The sequence below is a fragment of the Schistocerca cancellata genome, chromosome 1 (assembly GCF_023864275.1).
Source record: "Schistocerca cancellata isolate TAMUIC-IGC-003103 chromosome 1, iqSchCanc2.1, whole genome shotgun sequence".
In the NCBI taxonomy this organism is placed as follows: Eukaryota; Metazoa; Arthropoda; class Insecta; order Orthoptera; family Acrididae; genus Schistocerca; species Schistocerca cancellata.
The window spans coordinates 601,764,186-601,791,180 of NC_064626.1; the positions used below are offsets into that span (position 1 = coordinate 601,764,186).

Consider the following 26,995-nt stretch of genomic DNA (forward strand, 5'->3'; position numbering starts at 1 on the left):
AGATTGTATCTAAGTGCAAGGAAACCAATCTTTGAACATTTATTGACTGTTTGGCAGTTCTCCATTGAGAAACATGTGTTACAGATATAAGAAACTGAGTGTTGTGAAGAAGTAATTAAGTTATTGGAGTCATATCTAGAAGGATGGGGAGCAAATTCCTAATTGGTTTTTTAAATTTAGATTTTCAGCACAAACATAAATTGCAAAGACAATTAGTAATGAACTTTCAGATCTGGTGCTTCTTCTTTTGGAAGGCCAAGACAATGCCTAAGAAATGATATACTGTAGTGAAGAGGAGGAAAAGTGCCTTAGATTTCTTGCCAAAAGGGACATATATTGTAATGTGCATGCACCATCATATATTTGCCTTTTATGCCTGTTTTGAGTCAAAAGTTCTGACATGTTGCCCACTCTTGCTTGGCTTCATGTTTTTATTATTTTTTAAATTAAATTTTTGCTTATGTTGCCATAAATTTCCCCTTGTACGAGGGTTGTTTTTTAAGTAAGGGCCGTTTTTATTTTTAAAAAAAGATACAAATACTTTTGTAAAAAAACTTTTAACACACTTTTACCTATTTTTCTACATAGTTGCCATGTTTATTAAAGCACTTGTCATACCGTACAACTAAGTTTTTAATTCCCTCTTCAAAGAATTCGGCCGCTTTCACTTCATCGTCGTCATTGAAGCGCTGCCCGCCAAGATGGTGTTTCAGGCACTGGAAAAGGTGAAAATCGCTAGGAGCAAGGTCGGGGCTGTATGGTGCATGGTCCAAAACTTCCCAGCCAAAAGAATCAATCAAATCCCGAGTCTTTTGAGAGGTGTGAGGCCTATCGTGAGGGCTAGCGTTATCGTGCAGGAGCAAAACTCCTTTTGTCAGCATGCCGCGCCGTTTGTTTTGAATTGCTCTGCGGAGCTTCTTTAGAATTGCACAGTAGACATCTGAGTTGATTATTGTCGTTCTCGTGGCATAAAGTCCACTAGCAAAACACCGCGCCGCTTTGACAGCGTCTGTTTGGCTTTGACCTTGACGGGTGAGGTTGTGTATCGCCATTCCATCGATTGTCGCTTGCTTTCGGGAGTGATATGGGATACCCATGTTTCATCTCCAGTGACAATTTGACTCAACATGTCATCCCCTTCTTCCTCGTAACGAATCAAAAAGTCCAATGAAGTGGCAAATCTCTTCCCTTTCTTAAAGTTTAGGTTTTCAGACACAATTTTGTACAAAACCGATCTTGAAACTTGTGGAAATTCCAAAGAAAGAGTGGAAATTGTGAATCTTCTGTCCTCACGAATCTTTGTTTCTACTGCAGCCACCAAATCATCAGTGATCACAGAGGGCCGGCCTGAGTGTTCTTCGTGATGGACGTTTTGACGGCCATTTTTAAACTCTCTAACCCACTGACACACTTTACCTTCACTCATTGCATTCAAGCCATAAACTTCTGTTAACTGACGATGAATTTCTGCAGCTGATAGGCTTCTCGCGGTCAAAAAACGTATCACTGACTGTATCTCACACGCGGCGGGCGATTCAATAATCGTAAACATTATAAAGTAGCACAGCGAGGCGTACACATCAGCTACAGAGCTGCAGCTTGCATCAGTGTGAACGGGAAGGATGCCGGCAAGTGGCACGGTGGCTTGTTGTGGCGTCCGCGCGAACTACGGGACTATACGCGCGAACGGCCCTTACTTAAAAAACAACCCTTGTAGATATTCTGTAGTTGGAGTCGGCAAATGTAACTTTTGTGCCACTGTTTGCCTTGCTCCAGTTTCAGTAACTTTTGTAATATATCTCATAATCATTGATATTACTTTTCTGGGTGAAGATTATATGGTCTTTTTTGTCATTGTTGAGAGCACCTGGTAAATTTTTAATAAATGTTTTCAGAGTGCCAGCAGTATTTTCTTAGAAGCAATACAAATCCTTCATTCTTGTCAAGAGAAGAAAGGTGTGTTGAGTGGAACAATTCTACATCAGAATAGGTAAATTCAAAAGTTAAACAATTTATAAGATCTCCTTCTGGCTCTTCTTGTTTCATAAGCACAAATTTTGTCTGTCTTTGTAGGATTGTTGCAACACAGCTGAGCCCAGATCTCACAAGAACAATTATCTACACTGATCCATATAGAATTAGAGTAAGTACTAAAAGCACACCTGTTTAAATTATTAATTTCATTTCATTATTTTATACTAGAAAATTAATTTGACATGTGGTTCTTAACACAGCTGACCAGTGGGACTATTTAAGATGGCTCAATCTCTCTGGTCTTTCTGTTTCAGTCACCAGCTGAACACCTTGAAACACATTTCCACCTCCCAATAGGTGTGCAGCTGTTAAAAGTGTATGTCGATGGAAATGAATATAGTAAAATGTTAACAAATTTGAATACTATTGGAACCTCTGTCAAGAATATTTCTATACAAAAATTACAGCAACCAAAGGTAAAAGGATGATATTTACCAATGTACTTATCATAATTAGGACCTATCCTTGCTTTATGATAGGGTTCATATTATCAGTATGGTTCATGGAGAGGGAAACAAATTACGTCACAGCTGAGTACACTGAAACAAAAAAACAGTCTGCCCTTATTGCAGGTGCTTTATATTTATAAAAATAAACAGAATTCGCAATCTGGACTGGTTGTTTTTTGTGATACCAGGCTGCTGACATTCTGAGTTAAAGAACTGACTATATTGATTTGGTCTTCTTTGTTTCCTTTCATTAATTCATGCATAATTTTTTCAAAGACTACATTATGGAGCAGAACACCTAGGGTGTAAAACAATTTGGGGTATTGGTGAACCGATAAATAGTTGCTATAATAAAATTAACACTAACTAGTGATTATCAGATTTGTCACATGAAGGCATTAAATGAGCATCTCAGCAATTAGCAAGAAAGATCCAACACTGAAGGAGACTGTCACACTATAACTTATAACAGTCAATTGATTTTTATCTCCTGGTGCTTTTTTTAACATGTAATTATTTTCATGGGTACGCTAATAAATTTCAAAGGATCATGATTGCAGTGGTGTCATTATCTAGTGCACTACTAAAGGTATTCATATATTCTGTATGTAGATCATCAGATAATTTATTGAGGTAGTAGCTGTAAGAATGCTTTTAATTAACTTTGAATTTTGCAGGCATAACCAATCTTGGGTATTACATTTATGCTCAACTTGTAAAGAGAGTTTTGCATCGGGATATAGACTTCCAGTCCTAGCCACAGGCTACATGCGTAGTCAGTGACGAATAAAGATTCTTGTGTAGTGGTGTGGTTGTTTGTGTCACATTTTCCAATAAACTGATTGTTGTTATCAACCAAAAATATCACTAAAGGTCTTGTGTTCTAGAAAATGAGTGCAGTACTTCCAAGATCTTTGGAGAATTTTCTGTGAAATACTAATTATCTGTTTCACAACAAATCTTACTACTTGCTCTTGTAGAAAAAATACGTCATCTTAAGCAGCATTGTCTCAGAAAATAATTATCTAACGAGACAGAGAATGTAAATTTTATAAGATAGTATTTTTGTCTGCAGGCTAGAATAGCGGTAGCGTGAGGCTTGCTGAACTTGATTGATCGCCTATCAGCGTGTTAGTTCCCTAACAGGTCATCACCATGGATTTCAACACATTTTATACACAGGGTTTCAGTTAAACGTGTGACTTGTGATTATTAATGCATATACCTGGTACATTCATGCTTGTGAGATACAAAATCTGTGTAACTATTTTTGTCATGTTAGGAGAAAAATCTTGATAGTATAAAATAGGGTGGTGTAGTCCTCAAGAGATTACTGGGAGAAAATAAACTAAAACATTTGGCAAGTACGAGGTTAGTTCAGTCCAAGAGTGCTCTCCTTGGAGGTGGTTCCTTTCCTTCTTTCTACTTGAGAATTGGCCCATTCAGCCAGTCTGTATTGCCATAATTCTGAAAAACTGAAGAACCAAGGTGTAAACAGAGGAACCATAATGGAGCCATTGTTTATCATAATAACTGCTAATTTTTTCAGAGAATATAACAATGACATAAACAGAAAAAGAGAACTTCTGATGCCCCCATGTGACACTGTAATGTTAGATGAGTATATATACAGGAAAATGGAGATGGTACCTTATATGTAAATCAGTTTTACCAGATGTCATTTTGCAGTGTAAAATTTTGTACAGGATGAGTTTGAACTCCACTGACAAAATTTGAGAGGTGGTTTAAGGATATTTTCTGAGTATTTTGATATAAGAGTTAGTTTTATTTGGTGGCTCATGTCAACATAATTATGATTTTTCCCTGTTTAGTTTGTTCCCAACTATCTTTGTTTCTATGAAAATACTTTCATAGAAGGGAAAAAACCTGTACTAGGCAATCACTAAAGTGAAAGTATCAAACGCAAAACACAAAATAATGCTATGATCCTCAGACGCAAAAACACTGCAATGTGATTGCCAGCTCTGTGCAAACAGCTCAGCATATTTTTGTCATGCATCTCCCAGTGTATTCAGAGAACTCATACACAGGGTTCACAATGACTGACTTTTGATCAGTAAACCTACCCGTATTGTTGCATATCAATGCTACTGCACAACTCTCACTGCCAGAAAAAACAAACCTGAAAATGAAAACAACTGAGCAGCACTGATTGCAAGTTTTAGGGATAAGAATAAAGCAGGCATCATTGTTTTCAGGCAAGACACACTGTGGACATTGTTGACATTTGTACTGTTGTGCAGATGTTTTCAGTGCAAAACAGATACAAAGATAAGTGCTGGTGAAAAAATCAAATAAAATGAAAGTTCTCTGCAATGAGCCACTGGAGTCAGTGGAACAGTTATTCCTGATAATACTCAGACAATATTAACGAATAACCTTCAAAATTTTGTTTTGGAGTTCAGGTTCACTGGTTTACTCTTGCATCTCATCATTCTTCATATCTTCTCTTACATAGGTACATTACAGTCTTGAAGCTGCCATTACATAACATCCTTATAATGTGATATAGTTAATAATATGTGCATCAATTCGTCCTGTTAAGAAACTGATCAGTGGAGTAGGGAAAGTTGTCCGCCATTAATTTTTTAGGCCCTTCTTAAGCTATACATTGTTAGCTAAACTTTTTATAGCTGTTGGAAAACTGTAGAAAATATCTTTCTTGATGAAGGGCACCTTTATGAACTAAAGTGAGTGACCTTAAGCCACATCCCTAGTATTGTTTCTATGAATTGAACTTTTGGTTTAAAAAGAGAAGTATATTACTTATAACAGTTTTCATTAAGGTGTTAACTGAATAGCGACAATGAAAGGTGGATGTACTGTATTACGCGCTATACTAGAATTCAGTGTTTAAACCAAGTATCAGTGTGTCAAAGTATTTGGTACCTGTTTTGTGCAGAATTTTGTTATACCATAATAAGCTCACCAAACTCTGGTGCAACAGTGCATTGCTGTTTCTCTCACTTTATCAGGTTTACCATTTCAAGCCAGTCTATATATATATACTCTAATTTTTGTCAATTCATACTGTATGTTTCAAATCAAATAGCAGAATATTTATCAGAAATGTCAACAAAACAGTTTTTGTTTAGTGAGTAATAATATTGCTTTTGTATATGCAGCGGGTCCTTCCTGAATCTCACAGTATAGCGATATGTTGCTATAAAGAATAGAGGACCTTAAATTTGAAGATCTTTGTAAAGGTATATCCATTATACTTATTAGTCAAACACAATTGGCTTGCAGCTTACTTTCTGGAGCAAATGTTTATTACCACAGTAAATTATTAATCACAATAGAGTGAAAATAGGTAAAACATGTCAATCTTTTCAGATAAATACTTAATATGGAAAGTAACATAGTAAGAAAAGTTCTGGTAGAATGCAAATAATTTAGGAGTAAACAAGACCACTCACTGAATAGTAGAAGTGTTGAGTTGTTGACATCCACATGAAAACTAATAAAAACTTGATGGCTTTAGAAAAAATCCTTTAACAAGATAGAGAGCACATAACATAAACATACATACATGTGTGGTGTCTTCCCCCACCCACAACCCCTGCCATCGGGGTCCTTCCCCCCAGCACCAGATTTTTTTAACCACGCAGATGGGAGGTATCCTTTCAGTACATCCTTCTCTCCTGTAATCATCCTGATCTCAGTCTCTGATAAACCATTGCATCCACACCATCCTCCCAACAGTCCCACTCTTCTTCGTCCTGTCACCCCCTCCCAATCCAGACCTTCATGTCGCGTCATTGTGCATCGCACAACCCAGTAGCACCAGTATCCGTATGTCACAATACTATCCCTTACACCTGCTGCCTCTTCTTCCTACATTCCTATTCTGCACACCAGCTACTTTCCTTGATATAGCTCTTTTCAGAGTTGCTATACAGTTTTTAACTGTAAATACTTGAAGCTACTAATGAACAAAGTGTGTGAGGAAGTTTCATTAGATTACAAGAGAAGTCATACTTCCTGTAATAAGTTTGTTGGTTGTGTATAAAGACAGTATTTTTGCACACATTTTTATAGTAAAAATACATTGATCAGATGAAGCATAAAAAATTGAGACCAAAGCATATATTTAGCATACATTTAGTAGCATCTCCTTGTTTTTACTGTGAATGAAAAAGGGAGCAAAGTAACTAAAACTGCAAGTAACTGTATTTGGTACACTCTAATTTTTTTTTTTCTGGACTACTAAAGTAGATGTACTAGAAGAATGTGTGTATGATATTTTACCACATGTTCCACTTCTACTGTAGTTCTTTGTTTTAGGTCTCCAGTGGAAAACCACAGACAACAAAGGAACAGTTGTCATCTATGAAGAGAGATACTTCAAGAATATTTACAGTGCCAGAAGAAAAAGAAGATGGAGAACATGTTGAAACTACTACTAGTTTCAATGGCTTAAATGGAGAAAATGCATCACTAAACAATGACATGCCTGACAAACCTTCATATAGTATTGCCGCAACACCATTAAAAGAACTGAATGTTGGTAAGGTGTTGCATGCAAAGGTCATGTCAATTTGTCGTGGCTCAAATAATACAGTGAATGATGATGAGTCCAAAAGTGAAAAAGTTCCTTCTTTCCTTAAAAGAAACAATGAGATGATACTTAAACAAAAGACCCTGAAAAATTCCAAATCAATCAACAATTTTTTGTCAAATTACTGTGAAACTGAAGGTCACAGCCTCAGCTTAAATGATATTAATAAAAACACAAAGATCACAAGTAAAAGAGTTCCATTAAGGTGCTACAGTTTTGGTCTTCCACGAGTTACTCGGAAATTGTGCCATGAGGAAGACATTTCTCCAGAAGAAAAATTGTCTCCAGGGAAACATTTTTTTAATACAATTACAGATCCTCTGTTTCCTGTTTTTCGTTGGGATGGTGTACCAATATCACATTCCCTATTTGATGAATATGTTTCGCGCCATTATGAGCTTTTAGATATGGAGAGAACACAAGAAAATACTGCTACAAGTAATATGAAACTTGTGTCCCATGAGGATGAAATTAGTGTACCTGATGTTAGCCATTCTTCAAATGTAACAACCGAAAACCACGCCAACTCCAGCAGTTTGCAGTCTGCTCCAACTGGTCAAATTGCAAGTGCGTCAGATAATGGTGCTTCATTGTCCAAACAGGAAATGTACAGACGTTCTCTTAGCTTACCTTTAAAAACAATTAACATGAGTGAAGATTGTGGAGACAGTGATCGACAGAGATCTGTTTCATGCTGTGAAGGTGAGGTTGACTCTCCAGTGCTACCAAAATATACTGGTCCATTACAACTCACCCCTCTTCTGTCCAAATTGAGTTTGTTAGCTCATGATGAAAAGTCAGGTGGCATCAGTGAAAAAGATAAAAGCTTTAATGAACTTTCAGATTTAAAGTTTTCAAAAATTCATGAAGAATCCATTTTTCCTGCCAACACAGAGAATAGAAAGTGCACAGAGAAATCTGGTAACACCATAAAAGTGGAGGAGGAAGTCCACCAATCAGCATTACCAAAAGAAGCCTGTTTATATTTATACAGGCAGCAGCATATGACCATGGCACTTGTGTTAGAATTTTCTGCAGCTCAGGATCCTGAGATTATTCATTCACTGGTAAGTTCTAACTGCAAATGCAGAGTTTCATGGAAATGACAAGTGTTTATTTAATTAGCCAGTACTGTATTTAAACTTCATATTATAGAGAAAAGAGGAAACAAGGAAATTTCCAAAATGATCTTCCCACTCGGTAACAGAATTTACGCTGTTGTGAAACATTCTGATAGTTAAAAACTGTGCTCCACACATGACCTCATATTCAGATCTTTGAGTTTCATGAACAGTGCATTTACTGAATGGGTTACTCAGGACAGCCTTCCAGAGTTTGGAAAGTATGAGAGAGGTAATGTCAGATTGACATCCTGAGCTGTATTCAACAGGTATATGGATAGCTCATTTGTAAGCCCATAGTTTACAATAGACAATTATTTACCTGTGAACTGCATCTTTTGATGTCATTTTCATTTTCTGGTTAATTTGAAAGTAGCAGATGTTCAACTAACACTGCAAAAACTTGCATATGTCTTGGCAATCAGAACGTAGACAAAGTTCCATTTGGGTTTGTTTGTATGATGCAGTCATGATCAATATGTTAACTAAAATGTCCTTTGGGAAAAAATGTATATATATTGATGGATGTGTTAAGATAAGTTGCAGACAATATGTTACATGTGAAGTGTCACTACATAACATTGCACTGTACCTTACTGCCAGTGTGTAAACCAGTCTCCTGCAATCTCAAGATCAGTTCATATAGACTGTTTTTACTCTTTTGCAAATTAAGAATAATTGTCTCGCACAGAAAATTTCCTCTCTATGATCTTTGTATTTGTTAATGCTGATGAGATAGTACTGCTGAAAATGGAGACTAAATTTTAAAATATGTAATGACTTTTACATTATGGTTTCATAGACTTCAGAATATTCATTAGGAATTTGATCATGGTTTTCTTAAGGACTGGTTATTCAGTGCTCCAGACATATGGTTTGGTTTGATTTGATTTTTTTTTTATTGATCCAGTTTTATCATACAGCACAAATTGTACAATTGATATTGGACAGGTCAAAGATGAGTTACAATAATACATAGTCTTAGCAAAATAGTAGGCAAATTAAAAATAGGTACCTATTACAATTAATTTCAGAAATTCTCTGACAGAATAGAAACAGTGCTTTATTAGAAATGCCTTTAGTTTAGCTTTAAATATTGGATGAGAAGCATTTTTTACTTCCTCTGGTATCTTATTGTGTAGTATTACACCAATGTTAATTATGCTCCTCTGATATGTGGTTGTTCTGTGATATTTTTTATGTATATTTGATTTCCCTCTGGTACTACAGTTGTGTACATTTTTTTTCTGTAGCAATTTGCCTGTTTTCAGGAGGTAGTCCCTAGTGAACAAGATAGTTGCATAAATGAATAAACTTGGAACATTAGAACACAAAGCTCAGTAAAATGGAATTTACTGGACTCCATCTTTTTAAGGCCACAAATTATTCTTAGAGCTCTTTTTTGCATTCTAATAACCTTTACACTGTGAGTTGAGTATCCCCAGAAAATAATCCCATATCAGACTAGTGAGTGGAACTGTGCATAGTATGCCAACAGTACTGTTGTTTTGCTTGTTGTAGCCTTTAAAATTCTTAGGCCATAGTACACAGATGATAGTTTTCTAGGTAAGTTATTTATATGTGTGTCCCACTTTAAGTCTTGCTGAACCCACAGACCCAAAAATTTTGTGACACTTACATTTTCTAGGGGATCATTTTTAATTGTGCTTGAATAGGCATTTGATTAGTTGGAGCAATTAAATGAAAATAAACACACACAGTTTTTTCAGTATTTATAATGAGCTTGTTTTTTGTGAACCACTCAGAAAGTCTTTTCATAGAACTTTCTGCTGTGGACTGCAAAGTTTCTGGACTGGATCCAGTGAGCAATATGCTGGTGTCATCGGCAAACAGGATAGTTTTTGGACTCGTATATTCAACTAAGTCGTCCACATAAATCAAGAAGAGTAGTGGACCTAAGATTGAGCCCTGCGGTACACCATATTTTATAGGTAATTTGCTAGAAAGAAAAGAGTTGTTTCTTGTTTTATTCATTTTGTTGAATTCATACTGAGGTGATACTTTCTGCCTGCGGTTTTTTAGGTATGAACACAACCAGCTATGTGCTACACCTCTTACTCCTCGTCTTTCTAATTTTTCGAACAGAATGTTATGGTCCAGGACATCAAAGGCTTTTGATGGATCTAGAAAAATACCTGCAGCTAATTTATGTTGATCAAGGGATTTTAAAATGCAGTCTAAGAATTCGAAAATCGCTGTGTGTGTAGATTTAGACTTTCTAAAACCATGTTGTTGTAGTGTAAGAGGTGCATATTTATTTATGAAACTTAAAAGCCTGTCATAGAAGAGTTTTTCTAGAATTTTTGAGAAGGAACTTAACTGTGACACGGGTCAGTAGTTTGATATTTTTTCAGAAGAACCTTTTTTTTAGCAGTGGTGAAACTTTTGCTATTTTAAAAATATCTGGAAATACATCAGTTTTTAAAGAGAGGTTGGAAATTTTTGCCGAAGGGTTTGCTATGTGGTGAGCACATGCTTTTAATATGAAATCAGGTACTTCATCAAGACCACTTGACATTTTATTGCTTAATGATTTAATTTTACCTATAATTTCATTGGGGTTTGTTTCATAAACATACGTAGAAGCAGGCGAGATCACTGACTTGCTGGAGAAACTTGGGGCTGGTTCTTGACAGTGTACTTGAATGAGGTCTTCAGCTAGTGAAGTGAAGTATTCATTGAATTTTTCCACAACTGAATTTGGGTCTGTGACTTTTGAGCCTCCTAGTGTTATGAAACATTCTTTTTCTTTGGAGCTGAACTACGAATTTCTTTCTTTATAACTCTCAACGTGGATTTCATTTTGTTAGATGAGTTTCTTATCAAATTGTCATTCCACATAATTTTTGCCTCTTTGACTACTCTACCATTGATTCTTTTGTAGGCTTTTGAATAATCTGCAAATTCTTGGGTTACTCTATATTTCTTACAACAGTACTGCAGAAATCTGTTTCTCTCACTGGGAATTTTTATTCCTTTAATTATCCATTGCTTATTATTGTTAGGTTTACTGTTTTTACTACTTCTGGAAATGCTTCATTAAAATAGTGAAGAAAGATGCTCCGAAAACTCATGTACATGCTATCAACATTGTTCTGAGTGGCAATGCTTTCCCAGTTTTCATTCACCAGTAAGAGATTAAAAATTCTAATGTTATCTTCAGAAAAGGTTCTTTTTTTGACTACTTTTTTGGAACTACTACTACTTGTTGGCATTTCTATACACAGCAGCTGTGCCCCATGATCACTGTAACCCATGCTCAGTACTCTGCTTGCCAAACTGTAAGTTGTTTCTGAGATGAATATTTGGTCAATAATGGAATTTGTGCATTCTGTTAATCTTGTTGAGCAGTGTATTGTGGGGATCATATTGAATTTATTGGTCATATTTATCAAAGCATCTATGGTGCTGCTGTCTTTTGAAAAATCAATATTGAAATCCCCACAAAACACTATCTTTAGTGTACTGATCCTGTTCAACAGAACCTCTAGTTTATTCATGAAGACTGGCAGGTTTCCAATTGGTGCTCTATGTATGTTAATAACTATGAAATTAAGCTCTGGCAGTTTAGTAATAGAAAGTTCAAAGTCTTTTTCAATTGGGTCAATATAACTTTTACTGACATCACAGAACTTTATTTGTTCTTTCACAAAGATAGCAGAGTCACCGTGTTTGGAAAACTCTCAGCTAAAATGACTTGCTAATCTATATTCTGAGATTGAGGTTGATTTTACTTCGTCATTTCGTAGCCAATGTTCAGTAATGCAAATTATGTCTACGTTTAGTGCATACTGGAGTAGTGCTTCCAACATGGAAATTTTATTTGTGAGTGACTGAACGTTATGGTGTAGTATAGCAAAATCTGGGTATTTAGTAACTTTAGTTGAAGTGGTTTCTGATTCTTTATCTAATGGCATTTCTAATACAGCACTTACCCAAAAAAATTTCGGTATCTTTCTTGTGTATGGCTTCTGTTTGCTGGTGGCAATCAGCAGGTGAGTTAACTTCTGGAGCTTGTATAACTTTTGCTTCATCCACATCTGTCCTCTTCGGTTTAAACCATTTCATAATTTTCGTTTGGCTGACAACTTGATTGTTTGTTTCTCACCTAATTGGTTTAAACCACTTAGTAATTTGTGTTTGGCTGATGGCACAGCTTGTAACTCGTCTAAAGCACTTCTTAATCTCCTTTTGTTTGTCACTTATACTTTTTTCTTCACTCTTCTTCGAGATGCGAGTACATATTTTTTTGGCTAGTAATTTCTTTCCTGGCATATTTAAATGAAGTCCATGGACTGTGTAGAACCTTTGCTCCAAATCTGTTTATATCTACAATAGTGACATTCTTAAAGTTAGTGCATATTTCAGTGATACACTTGTTTGCAACATTAATTTCGCGGGTCACACATGACAAGGGTGGTAAATCATGACGAAGTGGGATGTTCACAATGAATACATTTGCGTGGGTTAAATTATTTAAACATTTCCTCATTTCTGTAATAATCTTGTATGTCTCGTTTCTATAGACGTCATTTGATCCTCCTATTAACATGGCAAAATCGTCTTTATTCAAACTCGCAATGTCAGTTGATGTTGTTAGGTCCGTTATTTCACTCAATGGAGCCCCTGGCTTTATGAAACCAGATGCCTTGAAACTACATGTTCTCATCAACACTGCAGAAATTTCACGGTCGTGGCTATCACCTAACACACAGATTGTTTTGTGTTTCACACTTTTTGTAAAGATTTAGGTTCTTCGATGTTCTTCAGTTTGCAGTTTCGCTGGAGATGCGTTCTTTAACATAGTTACCTTTGTTTCATTGAAGTCTGTGGTACTGTAGGTGTGCGCACTTATTTTTGGAGTTTTTAGAATCTCTCCTGATGCAGTATTTTCACTGTTTGACCTACTTACAATGAGCAACGGTTTGCCTACTTTGTTTTCCAACTTTTCAACCCTTTCCAATGTGTTCACTGAATCCATGGCAGAAACCACTTCAAAAGAGTTTTTTGCACTAAATGTTCACTGTCTTTCAGATCTTTCACCTTCTGAGTACAACTTCATTCAGTCATTATCTTCCATTTTCCCGAGACAGAGTCTTCTTTCTTTACTAGCGTCTCACGTTTTTCAGATGGTAGTTTACTTATTTCCACCTTTTAAGCGTTGATTGTAAACTGTAGACTGAATATCCTTTCGTTCAGCTTCAGTATTTCATTCTTACAACTTGCACACCTTTTACTTTTACTACCAAAATTTACATTTTTTCTTGGAGACACATGATACACTTTCAACTTGGCCGCCATCTTTAAAACTGACAACTTGTCAGCAGCATAGAGATGGAGAAACAGTTTTGGAAAAAATCATGGCTAGAGAGGGTTCAAAGCGGTGGTTTTGGTGTATTCCAACTGGTGTATTCCAACACAGAAAAAAAAATGTTTCATAAATCAAAACTTCTTTAGGGGAGGCAAATTTCATTGCTGTGCACCTCTGGTTCTTGAGCTATTTTCTTATTACATTCGACAGTGATTAGTTGTATTCTAAAAAAGACTGCGTTAAGGCCATTCTTTCCATAGTTAATAAGGTGTGCGATTGTCATTTTGGCATATTTGATGAAGATGGGGACTAGAGGAACACATGTTACTCCTTAAGCTTTCCTGGCGGGTAGGTTGTAAATAGTCTTCATGGGTTTGCCAATGGATCACGTTGTGCAATTTCCACAATATTTCCTCGGAGTCAACATTTTGGAAACATAAACATGAGTCCTCCATGTATCTAAATTTGTGGAACTCAATTTCATCCACAACATAAGTGTAGCCTCGCAAGAATTAGTTGTGGTCCTGTCTAATTTTGGGAGTGGATTTTATCTGGCAGACCTGATGTTTTTCCTTTGATACCTTAAATGGTGGTCAATATTTCTGTATCACAGAACATTTAATGTTATGTAGTGTGACAGTTTGATTGCTCTCTAGATGTGATCCAACTTAAGATTCTTGTTCCTAGTACTATCCTAGTACTATTATATATCTGATTATTTGCTTTGGAATGCGTGGTTAGCAAGAATGTTTTGGTTATGAATAATACACTGAAATAAAACAAACACAGACATCAACTTTGTCCATAATATGTTTAAGTTGTATGAAAACTGAAATTTACATAAGCTTTAGGGAGAAACAATGCAGGTGCCTGCCACCTCCCCTGAATGCACCTACAAGTTACACACTGGCATGATCCTTACAAATCCTCTTCCATTCTGTTCATCCCTGTCCCCACCAAACACCCATGCTTGCATGCATATGTACATCGCCCAAAAACTAAGCAATTTATTGCCCTTTCTGTGTGCCTGTCACAGCATAGCACTACTTGTATGTGGCAAACAGAGCTCTGATTTCATAAATGTATTACTGATTAAAAGTTTGGTTTTCAGAATACTTGGAGCCTTTAGCAAAAATTTCAATAGTCCAGTGATAGAAACATGATACAAATAAAACATTGTCTGAAAGACCATTACAACCAATAATTTACATCTACATACATATTCCACAAGCTAACATATAGTGCGTATTGAAGGGTACCCTGTACCACTACTAAACATTTCCTTTTCTGTTCCACTCGCAGAGTGAGGGAGAAACGACTGTCTATATGCCTCTATAAAAGTCTTAATCTCTCTAATCATACCTTCATGGCCTTATGCAAAATGTACGTTGGCAGTAGTAGAATTTCTCTACAGTGAGCCTCATATGCCGGTTTTCTAAATTGTCTCGATACTTCTCTTTAATAACACTTGTCAGTTGTTCAAACCGACCAGTAACAAATCTAGCAGCTCACCTCTGAATTGCTTCAATATCTTGCTTTAATCCGACCTGGTGCGGATCACAAAAACTCGAAAGGTACTCAATAGTGGGTCGCACTAGTGTCCTGTTCATAGTCTCCTCTTTTTTTAGAGCTGGCCGCCATTGATCACACCAACTAGAAAATTTGTAAGCATCTTGTATCCTCCTACAATCATTGAACAATAGCACCTTTCCATTCAACACAGCATCATCAGCAAACAGCAGTCCTATCACATTTCCTTGGTGCTCTCCTGAGGATACCATTGTCTTTGATGACCACTTGCCATTGAGGACAATATATTGGGTTCTGTTACTTAAGAAGTCTTCAAGCCATTTATGTACCTGGGTATAATTTATTTAATTGTATTTTCACACTACTAAAGCAGTTATAATCTTAATTTCAAGTCCAGTGTACCCAAAAGCTATATACAGAATTCTATCATTGTAAAAGATTTTTCAGTTAGACCATATAATGGTAAGAGAGAAATTTCAAAACCAAATTTTAAACTGCAAAACATTTCTAGGTGCAGCTATGGACTCTGTGTATAATTTATTGATTAAGAACTGCAGATTAATATCAAATAAATTAAGGAAGATGTGAATAAATTGAAAAACCCAGAGGTTGAAACTTCCTGGCAGAATAAAACTGTGTGCTCGACCGAGACTTGAACTCGGGACCTTTGCCTTTTGGGGGCAAGTGCTCTAGCACCTGAGCTACCGAAGCACGACTCACACCCGGTACTCACAGCTTTACTTCTGCCAGTATCTCGTCTCCTACCTTCCAAACTTTACAGAAGCTGTCCTGCGAACCTTGCAGAACTAGCACTCCTGAAAGAAAGGATACTGCGGAGCCATGGCTTAGCCACAGCCTGGGGGATGTTTCCAGAATGAGATTTTCACTCTGCAGTGGAGTGTGCGCTGATATGAAACTTCCTGGCAGATTAAAACTGTGTGCCCGACCGAGACTCGAACTCGGGACCTTTGCCTTTAGCGGGCAAGTGCTCTACCATCTGAGCTACCGAAGCACGACTCACACCCGGTACTCACAGCTTTACTTCTGCCAGTATCTCTTCTCCTAACTTCCAAACTTTACAGAAGTCTTATTTACTGGCTTATTAATGAAAACTGTCCCTCATATCTCTCATCAATCTTAAATCTCTTGTCTGAACAATGTGACAGAAACACGTACTCCTATCAGAACAAAATTCTTTGTGTCCCACTCCACACATTGTTCAGTTTCTTTCTCGAAATGCATCTCAGTAGCAGGAACCTGACTCTGGAATAACATCCTACATTATATTATACAACTGAGTAACATCATCTTCAGAAGATAGTTAATGACATATCTGCTAAAGCAACATTAAGGATTACCATTATTCCTGTGTGCACTTGTTACCCTTTTACATCCTTCTTTCCAACTTTCCTTATTTCCCAGCATTCATAACCATTGCATTCTCCTTGAATTTCCTTTGCCCAGAACTCGCTATACCAGAAAAATCTATTTTGTACACATATAAATTATTCTTCTGTCTGCCACTATCGTTATTGTCATCATTATTCTTATTCTTCTTGTTCTTTTTCGTATTGTTATCATCATCATCATCATCATCATCACTATTAGTGGCAGCAGCGGCAATAGTACAAGTACTGCCAGTATTAACTTTATTACACCGAAGAGCCAAAGAAACTGGTATACCTGCCTAATATCGCATAGGATCCCCACAAGCACACAAATGTGCCACAACATGATGTGGCATGGACTCTACTGATGTCTGAAGCAGTGCTGGAGGGAATTGGCATCATGAGTCCTGCAGGGCTGTTCATAAATCCGTAAGAGTACAAGGAGGTGGAGATCTTTACGGAACAACATGCTGCAAGGCATCCCAGATATGCTCAGTAATGTTCTTGGTGGCCAGCAGAAGTGTTTAAACTCAAAAGAATGTTACTGGAGCCACTCTGTAGCAATTATGGTCTTGTGGGGTGTTGCATTGTCCTGCTGGAATTGCCAAAGTCCGTCGGAATGCACAATGGACATGAATGGATGCAGGTGGATGCTTATGTACATGTCACCTGTCAGTGTCATATGTAGACATGTCAGGGGTACCATATCAGTCCAACTACATGTGCCTCACACCATTACAGAGCCTCCACCAGTTTGAACAGTTCCCTGCTGACATGCAGGGTCCATGGATTCATGAGGTTGTCTCCATACCTGTACATATCTAGCCATTCGATACAATTTGGAACGAGACTCGTCTGACCAGGCAACATATTTACAGTCATCAACAGTCCAGTGTCAGTGTTGACGGGCCCAGGCGAGGCATAAGGCGTTTGTTGTGTGGTCATCAAGGGTACATAAGTGGGCCTTTGGCTCTGAAAACCCATATTGATGATGTTTCATTGAATGGCTCGCATGCTGACACTTGTTGATGGCCCAGCATTGAAATCTGCAGCAATTTGCGGAAGGGTGCACTGCTGTCATGTTGAACGATTCTCTTCAGTCATTGTTGGTCCCATTCTTGCAGGATCTTTTTCCGGCCGCAGCGATGTCAGAGATTTGATGTTTCAGCTGATTTCTGATATTCACGATACACTCCCGAAATGGTAATATGGAAAATCCCCATTTCAATGCTACCTCAGAGGTGCTGTGCCCCATCGCTCATGCACTGACTATAACACCAAGTTCAGACTCACTTAAATCTTGATAACCTACCATTGTAACAGCAGTAACCAATCTAAGAACTGTGCTGGACACTTGTTGACTTGTTGTCTTATATAGGCATTGCTGACCACAGTGCCATATTCTGCCTGTTCACATATATCTGTATTTTGAATATGCATGCGTATACCAGTTTATTTGGTGCTTCAGTGTATTGCATAGGCAGTATAATTTACTCACACTGCCGCTTGAGACACTCAGATCATGTAATAACATTTGTCATATTAAAATTGATATTTCTTAGGTAATTATGGTGTAAAAATGGTACTGTATGTGTGAAGTGAAACCATGGTTCGATGTAAGAGAGATCAGATTAGCTTAAATAAATAAAATAAGTAAAAATACTACTGAACCATCAGTTTAATAAGTCACGGTTGCTAGAATGATAAGAATTATTTACAAAAGACTAGCAAGATTGGTAGAAGCCAACCTAGGGGAAGAGCAGTTAGGTTTGCAGAGAAATGTAGAAGCATGCAAGGCAATGCTGTCCTTACAACTTACTGTAGAAGATGGACTGAAAAGGGTATAACTAACTTTTTAGCATTTGTAGATTTAGGGAAAGCTGTTGACAGTGTTTATTGGAATACATTATTTGATATACAAAAGGCAGCTGAGATACAATAAAGAGAGTGGAATGTTGTCTACAGCTTGTACAAAAACCAGACTGCAGTTATACGAGTCAAAGGATCTCAGAGGGAGGCAGTAGTTGTACAGCGACCCACGACCCAACAGTAAACAAAACCTGAGGAGAAATTTTGAAAGGAAATTATGTTAAGTGAGAAAAAGATTTGCCAGTGACATTATAGTTCTGTCAGAGATGGCAAAGGACTTTGAAGATCCGTTGAATGGAATGGACAATGTCTTGAAAAGAGGTTATAAGATGAATATCAACAAAAGTAAAACAAGAATAATGGTATGTAGTCAAATCATTTCAGGCGATGTTAAGGGAATTGGTTGAAGAAATGAAACACTAAAACTAGTAATTGAGATTTGTTATTTGGACACCAAAATAGCTCATCATGAGTTAAGTAGAGAGTATATAAGATTCAAACTAATAATAGCACAAAAAGTGTTCCTGAAAAAAGAAATTATGTTAGGAGCCTTTTGCTGAAGGTATTTGTCTGGAGTGTACTCTTGTATGGATGTAAAATATGAATAATAAACAGTTCAGACAAGCAGAGAAAATTAACTACTGAAGAGTGGTGAACATAAGAATATTGATGGTTAAATGGATAGATTGTATAACTAATGAAGAGGTACTGAATTTAATTGGAGATGAAAGAAATGTATTGTATAACTAGACTTTGGTTGATAGGACACATCCTGAGGCAGCAAGGAACCACAAATATGGTAATAATGGGATGGTTTTTTTGTGTGTGTGTGTGTGTTTGGGGGTGGGGGGTGTAATTCTACAGCTACAGGAAGACCAAGGCTTGACTACAGTAAGTGGGTTACATTGATATAGGTTGCGGTAATTATTCAGAGAAAGAGAGATTTTCACAGAATAGACTAGCATGGAGGTAACATCAAACCAGTTTTCAAACTGAAGACCACAGTAATGACACCAAAGGAAAGCAATTTGTTATGACTGGTCAGACAAAGATATTACCAAGAAAACTGCTAGAGACTTTAATAAAGCTTGTGACAAGAGTGTTGTTAATAATAAATAGTACAAAAAGTAACATTAATATTGTTTCACTGTAAAAGAATTGTGGACAATTTGACAGACCCTAAGGTTCATGGACTTTCGATCAGTATTATGAAGCTTTTCATGATGCCAATTGCAGAAAGATTTTCTGGAAGCCTGGTATGGATGACTCCTGAGTGCGATATAATGGGGAATGTTTTAGCGTTGACTAGCTTTCACTTAAATACCATATGAGTATGCAGAGGGTGAGCATGATAGAACTTGTCATGCAGTGGTTCTGAAGTCCATCAGTTTTCACTTGTTGCTTGTTCCTTACATACGAGTGACCAAGTCAAGCAACTGGTAGTCTCAGTCTGCTTATTGTGGAAATAAGTTGGAGCAATTCTGTTCTCTGTCATTTTTGTGTCTATGTAGAATCATTCTGTGTGTGCAGGACTTTTGAGTAATGCATCCTATATTTTGACATGGAGACCCCTAAGACACAATACAAATTGCAGAGATGTGTCTTCAAACAGGTAATATTTCCAAAACTTTATGGCAAGGCTGGAAAAGAACATGCATTAAAGGAATTTGAGATATTTCTCTCACTTTGGTAGGACTGACAGAAACGGTGAAGTCTGGCTTTTATTTCTTTTTTATTTGATTTTTCTTCAGCTTTCCATTAATTCCAATTTCTGATCTCATTCCCTGGTATTTGTTGTTGTGGTCTTCAGTCCAAAGCTTGGTTTGATACAGCTCTCCTTGCTACTCTATCCTGTTCAAGCCTCTTAATCTCCAAGTGACTACTACAACCTACATCCTTCTGAATCTGCTTACTGTATTCATCTCTCGGTCTCCCTCTATGATTTTTAACCCCCCCCCCCCCCCCCACACACACACACACACTCACTAAATTGGTGATCCCTTGATACCTTAGAATATGTCCTACCAACCGATCCCTTGTTATAGGTAGGCTGTGCCAGAAATTTCTCTTTTCCCCAATTTTATTCGCTACCTCATTTGTTACGTGATCTACTCATCTAATCTTCAGCATTATTTTGTAGCTTCACATCTCAAAAGCTTCTATTCTCTTCTTGTCTAAACTATTTATTTGTCCATGTTTCACTTCCATACATGGCTACACTCCATACAAATACTTCCAGAAAGGACTTCCTGACACTTAAATCTATTCTCAATATTAACAAATTTCTCTTTTTCAGAAATGCTTTTCTTGCCACTGCCAGTCTACATTTTATATCCTCCTTACTTCGACCATTATCAGTTATTTTGCTTCCCAAATAGCAAAACTCATCTACTACTTTAAGTGTCTCATTTCCTAATCTACTCCCCTCAGCATCACCTGATTTAATTTGACTACATTCCATTATCCTCATTTTGCTTTTATTGATGTTCATCTTGTATCCTCCTTTCAAGACACTGTCCATTCCATTCAACAGCTCTTCCAAGTCCTTTGCTATCTCTGGCAGAATTACAGCGTCATTGGCAAACCACAAAGTTTTCATTTATTATTCGTGGACTTTAATTCCTACACCAAATTTTTCTTTTGTTTCTTTTACTTCTTGCTCAGTATACAGATTGAATAACATTGGGGGTAGGCTAAAACCCTGTCTCCCGCCCTTCTAAACACTGCTTCCCTCTCATACCCCTCGACTCCTATAACTGTCATTTGGTTTTTGTACAAATTATAAATAGCCTTTCACTCCCTGTATTTTACCCCTGCCACCTTTAGAATTTGAATGGGATTATTCCAGTCAACATTGTCAAAAGCTTTCTATAAGTCTACAAATGCTATAAACATAAGTTTATCTTTCTTAACCTATCTTTTATGAGAAGTCATAGGGTCAGTATTGCTTCACATGTTCCTACATTTCTCCAGAATCCAAACTGATCTTCCCTGAGGTTGGCTTCTGCCAGTTTTTCCATTCTTCTGTAAAGGAATCGTGTTAGCATTTTGCAACTGTGATTTGTTAAACTGATAGTTTGGTAATTTTCAAGCCTGTGAGCACCTGCTTTCTTTGGAACTGAAATTATTGTATTCTTCTTGAAGTGTGCAGGTATTTCACCTGTCTGATACATCTTGCTCACCAGGTGGAAGAATTTTGTCATGTTTGGCTCTCCCAAGGCTATCAGAAGCTCCGACAGAATGTTGTCTACTACCTGGGCCTTGTTTCAAATGAAGTCTTTCAGTGCTTTGTCAAATTCTTCATGCAGTATCATATCTCCTTTCTCATCTTCATCTTGTTCTCTTCCATTTCCATAATACTGCCCTCAAGTATATTTCCCTTATATAAACCCTCTATACACTCCTTCCACCTTTTGGCTTTCCCTTCTTTGCTTAGGACTGGTTTTCCATCTGAGCTCTTGGTATTCATAAAGGTGTTTCTCTTTTCTGTGGAGATCTCTTCAGTTTTCCTGTATGCAGTATCTATCTTATCCCTAGTGATATATGCTTCTACATCTGGTACTTATATACATCATAGCCTTTGATCCACAGAGCTCAAACACTGGCAGACAAGGAGAGCCTCGCTGAAGAATTACAGCACCTATGAATAGTGTTCTGAGGAATCAGTGCTCAGATTGGCATATTTAGTGGGTGTTGCATTTAGAATCAACATTTGAGACAAAGCTTGAAACTAAGAAACAGCAGAGTGAAGAATCACGTACTTGCCTTATGCTGGCCCAGTATCCGGAAAGGATCAGTAGATTCCCTTGGAAATGTTGCAGCCATTGTGTTTCAGCCCCATCAACAGAGACCAAGCAAGGTAGCTCAATGGATAACGCACTGGACTCAAGAGTTCAAATCTCCAGCCATCCAGATTTTGATTTTCCACGGTGTCCCTAAATTGATTATGGCAATCCCAGGATGGTTCCCTTGAAAGGGTAAGGCTGATTTTTCCTCATCGTTTCTTTATCTGGGCTTGTACCCCATCTCCAACGACCTCATTGTTAGCGAGATGCTAAACTCTTAATCTTCCTTTCTTCCCATCAACAAAAATAAGTCTTTGTAATGTTGAAAGTGATCTAGGTCTCCAAAAACCAAGTGTGTACCACATTCCATGCGAATGTGGCATGTCGTATTTTGATCAGACTATTAGGACAGTTGAGCAAAAATGCAAGGAGCATCGGTGATATACCTGACTTGAACTGGATCATCTGTCACTGAACACTGCCTTGAATATTATAAAAGATGACAGAAAATTTAATAAACTGAGATAGAGGTTTCAGTTTAAGAAACCACTCAATTTATTAAGATCTTGCCAGCCATCTTGTCATCAGAGTGTCAAAGAGCATAGTGAGCTTCAGGAGTCCATCTCTGCCATCAGTAGCAGTATGACACCAACAAAACTTCACAGTCAAGATGGAGTTCAAGCATTGAATATGAGTAATAACACAGCTCACAGCATCTTAACATGATGCTTATGTTGGATGTTTGAAATAGTGTGCATTAAAATGAGAAATGGACCAAACACTGAAAAGCACACAGTTAATCAATCATGCAAAAAAAAAACCAAACTCGAGAAATCACTTTATTATTATTATTATTATTATTATTAAAAAGGAGGAGGGACCCATCTTCATCTGAAGCAGATTGAAAGCTGCAAATGTCTTTCTTTAGGACTCCAAAATTGCAGGAATTGCATGGAGAGAGGTTGGAACGGTATGGAGTATGTGTGAAGGCTTCTCAGCAAAACTTCAGCTGCAAACTCAAAACAACACGAATGCCACTTCTGGAAAAGTTGTGATAACCTTTTTCTTTGAATACAAGGGCCTGCTGTTCATTGACTATCTGGAACATGGCACCACAATTAATGCACAGTGGTATGTGGTGGCTTTGTAAAAACAGAGGTGCCCCATCGAGTCTAAACACCAAGGAATGTTGTTGGATGACATCATTCTATTGCAGAGTTACCAAGACTGTTTAGAGTGTGCTTCGGAAGTTTTGCTGGGAAGCCCTTACACATCTTCCATAAGTCCCAACCTCCCCCCATGCAATTTCCATAATTTTGGATCCCTGAAGAAAGACACTGGTTGCTGATTTGCTTTGGATGAAGATTAAGTTTATTAGAATGAAAACAAAATTTCAGTTCTCCTTCTTCATAGCCTAATTACACAACACGAGTAATAGTTCACCATTACGTCTCTGTCGTGGGTAGGTGTGCACTGACAGTGCCCTTTGATGATGATTCTGCCACTGCCTGCCAGCGAGGCCTGCACTTGCACTTGCAGTGGCCGTGTTAGCCAATGTCGCTGCTGTGATTTGTGATGTAGGCCACCCGTGATGCATTGCTTTTATGCTGGAGGGCTGTCAGACCCACACAACATCCTCCCATAGAAGAGATATTGTGACACATCTTGACATGCCAGAAGGTGGTGGTGCCACTGTCGGCATCCTGGGCAAATGGAGGATCAGGGGAGTGCCATCAACGTCCATAGGAGTGTGCACCTGGCCCGTGAAAAGACTGGTGTCCCCAGCTCCTGTGGCCTGTGAGTCCTGTGGTCATGGTCGTGATCGATGTTCCTGGGCCTTGATGGGACAGACTCTGGAACAGAAAATTGTGGGGATTATTCTGTCTGGATAGTTGACACCCTGCGAGCGCACAGCAGGTTGATATGCTTTCTGCGTTGGGAGCTATGAGGCAGTTAGATCTTGATCATTACTGTGCCCACAAGGTGCATGGCATGAGTCAGTACCCACTTGGTGAGCCCTGGAAAAAATTATTCCCCCAGACTATATCCTGAAAGGCATAGCGGTGGCAGTATAGACACCAGCAGTGACAATACAGACACCAGATGCGAGGCAAGAGAGGGACTGTAGGAGTCCATGATATTGGCGCAGCTGTGTCAGTTGAGTTTTGAAATTGTGGATTAACTTCACACACGCACGCACGCACACACACACACACACACACACACACACACACACACACACACACACACTCAATGGTTTCTGGCAGCCGTTGAATTGAGAACATGTGAGATAAGGCCTGGATGATTATTGTTGATGATGACTGCATCCATGTAATGTATGGGAAACTGTGGTCGACATTTATGGTGACCAACCGAGTGTAGTGTAGGAAGAGCCCTGCAAAATGAATGCAGAACCATAGAGATGTCACATCAGGCCAATGAAAGAATGGATGAGCCAGTACTGCCTTCTTGCTTTGATATGTCATGTATGCCACAACTACGTGTTCGATATCGTTGTCAGTGCCCCTCCAAATGATGTGTTGGTGAGCCAACCATTTGGTGATGACCATGCCACAATGGCTTTCCTGAAGTAATGTCATGACACAGTGTTGGAGTGTTTGTGGAATGACTACTCGGGTGGGGCCATTATCTCCAGGGAACAAGAGGGTGTCTTTGACAGAGGACAGCTCATATCAACAATACCAACAGGCCTGAATGTCCCAACGTTCAGGAGTCTTGCAGTCCAGTGACAAACTGTTCTTCACTAATCGCATTACTTCGTGGAGGACTGTGTCCTCTGGTGACCGACAAACGATGACTGCAGCATTAAGGCAAGCCGGCCACTGCTGCTTCAGCTTCAGCATCATATAAAAGCAGGCTTCAGGAGCCATATCAATCTAAGGGTCTTGTCCCAAGGGTAGACACGATGGGATGTTTGCAGTGGCGTGTTGCATTGTGGACCGATGCTAGATTCCATAGTGGTACCCAAAGAAGAAAATGCCCATCTCTGCAGGCAGTTGTTGCTCCTCGTCTGTGTACTAGCATGATCCGTTAACAGGATGAATCTCCATCCATACACATAATTCTGAAAGTTTTTCAACACAGATCTGATTTGATTGTAATTTTGCTGCAGTTGCATTGATGTCTTGAAAACAAATGCAGTCAGGTGGTCAACTTTGTGCGAAAGACCTGAACCCAAGCACAGTCGGACGCATCTGTCACCAGTATCAGGCACTTGGAAGGATTGTACACCATGAGGCATGTTGAGTGAATTGATCCTGTTTGTGCTCTTGAAAAGTGTTGTCTCAAGCAGAGGACCATTACTACTTAACATTCCTGCAAAGGAGCTTATGTAGTGGTTTGGCAATAGCTGCCACATGGGGAATGGATTTTCTGCAGTAGTTCAGTTGACCTAACACTGATTTGAGTTGTGCTGAAAACATATGCCAGATACTTCACCTGCAACATTTTTCCTTATTACATTTCAAATTAGCCCATTGGGGGACACCAAACAAGAATTTGAAATTATGTGTGAGATCCTGCGCATTTTTACCAGTGACAGTGATATTCTCCAAATAATTTGCTGTCCCTAGAATGTTCCATGTGAGTTGTTCCAAATAGTGTTGGAATTTGTCTGGTGTGCTGATGGTACCAAAGGGTGGACAATTATATTGAAAAAGACCAAATAGGATATTGATGACCAAGATATCTTTGGAGGCTTCATCCAGTGGAAGCTGCAAGTAAGTATCCTGTAGGTCCATTTTTGCAAAAACTTCACCTCCAGCAAGGTGCACCATGATATCCTTCACTTTAATAATAGGGTATTTGTTAATGATGAACTGGGCATTGACAGTTGCCTTAAAATCTTCACCAATTGTGAACGATCTACTTGGTTTCCTAACGATTGCTATAGGTGTGGCCCACTGACTGTAGTAGGAGTCAGAATTCCTCCTTCCTGCAAGCATTGCAGGTAAAGATGAAGCTTGTTGTGCAAAGCAAACAGAACATTCTATGCTTTAAGAAAACCTAAGTTCACTGAAGGATAAAGATAAGTGCACTTCAAAATTGGTGACACTGGTTGATGGATGTGAGAAAACCGAGGTATATTTTGCACAAAATTTATGCGGGTAGAAGCTCGAGACAAACAGTTTAATGCGATTGATTGAACTGTGGACTTCCAAACCAAGGGCATTGAGTACATTCAACCGCAAAATGTTCATGGACCAGCTGATGTGTCGACCACAAAGATGTCGGCTGTCAGGGAGGCTGTTGGTACTGAACTTGACTGCTCAACTGACACTTTACTTCGATGGTGTCATTACTACAGCTTTACAGATGCATGGAAAAAGGTTTAGGAGAGGGGAACCCAGGTGGCAATACATTTCTCATAACAGCTTGTTCCTTGATCTGCAGTACCAGGAAAACTGTTTGCACTAAGGATATGAACAATGGAAACAGCAATCCCTTGAATGGCCTTGCAACTGGGCTACCCACTCCCTATATGACTGTCCATTTTGTGTACAACAGCTAAAAAACTTGCTGTGGGCAGCTGCCGAGTTCACTTGAGAGCCAAAGTAGTCCAACAAACAGGATTCTGAATGTTCATAATGCAAAGCATGAGACTTGACCTCAGAATTGAGCTGTTGCAACAGATTATAAACTTCTGCTGCTGCTTAGGGGGGGGGGGGGAAGAAACCACACTGCTGGGCATCATCTGATATCCCATGAGTGGTGATGTGCTGTTCAAGGGGGGCTGTGCCTTCACCTTTTTGTCAAACACTGGGCACAGTGAAAATTCTATGCAGGATCTCTTTACCAACAAGCTGATGTGAGACAACCGTGTGGAGATTCCTGGTGGCAAGGTTGTGATGGCAGCCATATTTGTAACATTAACTTCTGAGCCTA

At 38.4% G+C, this 26,995-nt stretch overlaps 1 protein-coding gene across 1 annotated transcript in view; it reads left to right on the forward strand.

Moving 5' to 3' along the window:
* LOC126182412 (uncharacterized) overlaps nucleotides 1-26,995 on the forward strand; it is a 75,128-nt gene that overhangs the window by 43,009 nt on the left and 5,124 nt on the right. The window contains exons 4-7 of the mRNA XM_049924848.1: nucleotides 1,896-1,990; nucleotides 2,074-2,143; nucleotides 2,289-2,450; nucleotides 6,792-8,132. Coding sequence (XP_049780805.1) covers nucleotides 1,896-1,990; nucleotides 2,074-2,143; nucleotides 2,289-2,450; nucleotides 6,792-8,132 — 1,668 coding nt within the window. The remainder of the gene's footprint in view (nucleotides 1-1,895; nucleotides 1,991-2,073; nucleotides 2,144-2,288; nucleotides 2,451-6,791; nucleotides 8,133-26,995) is intronic.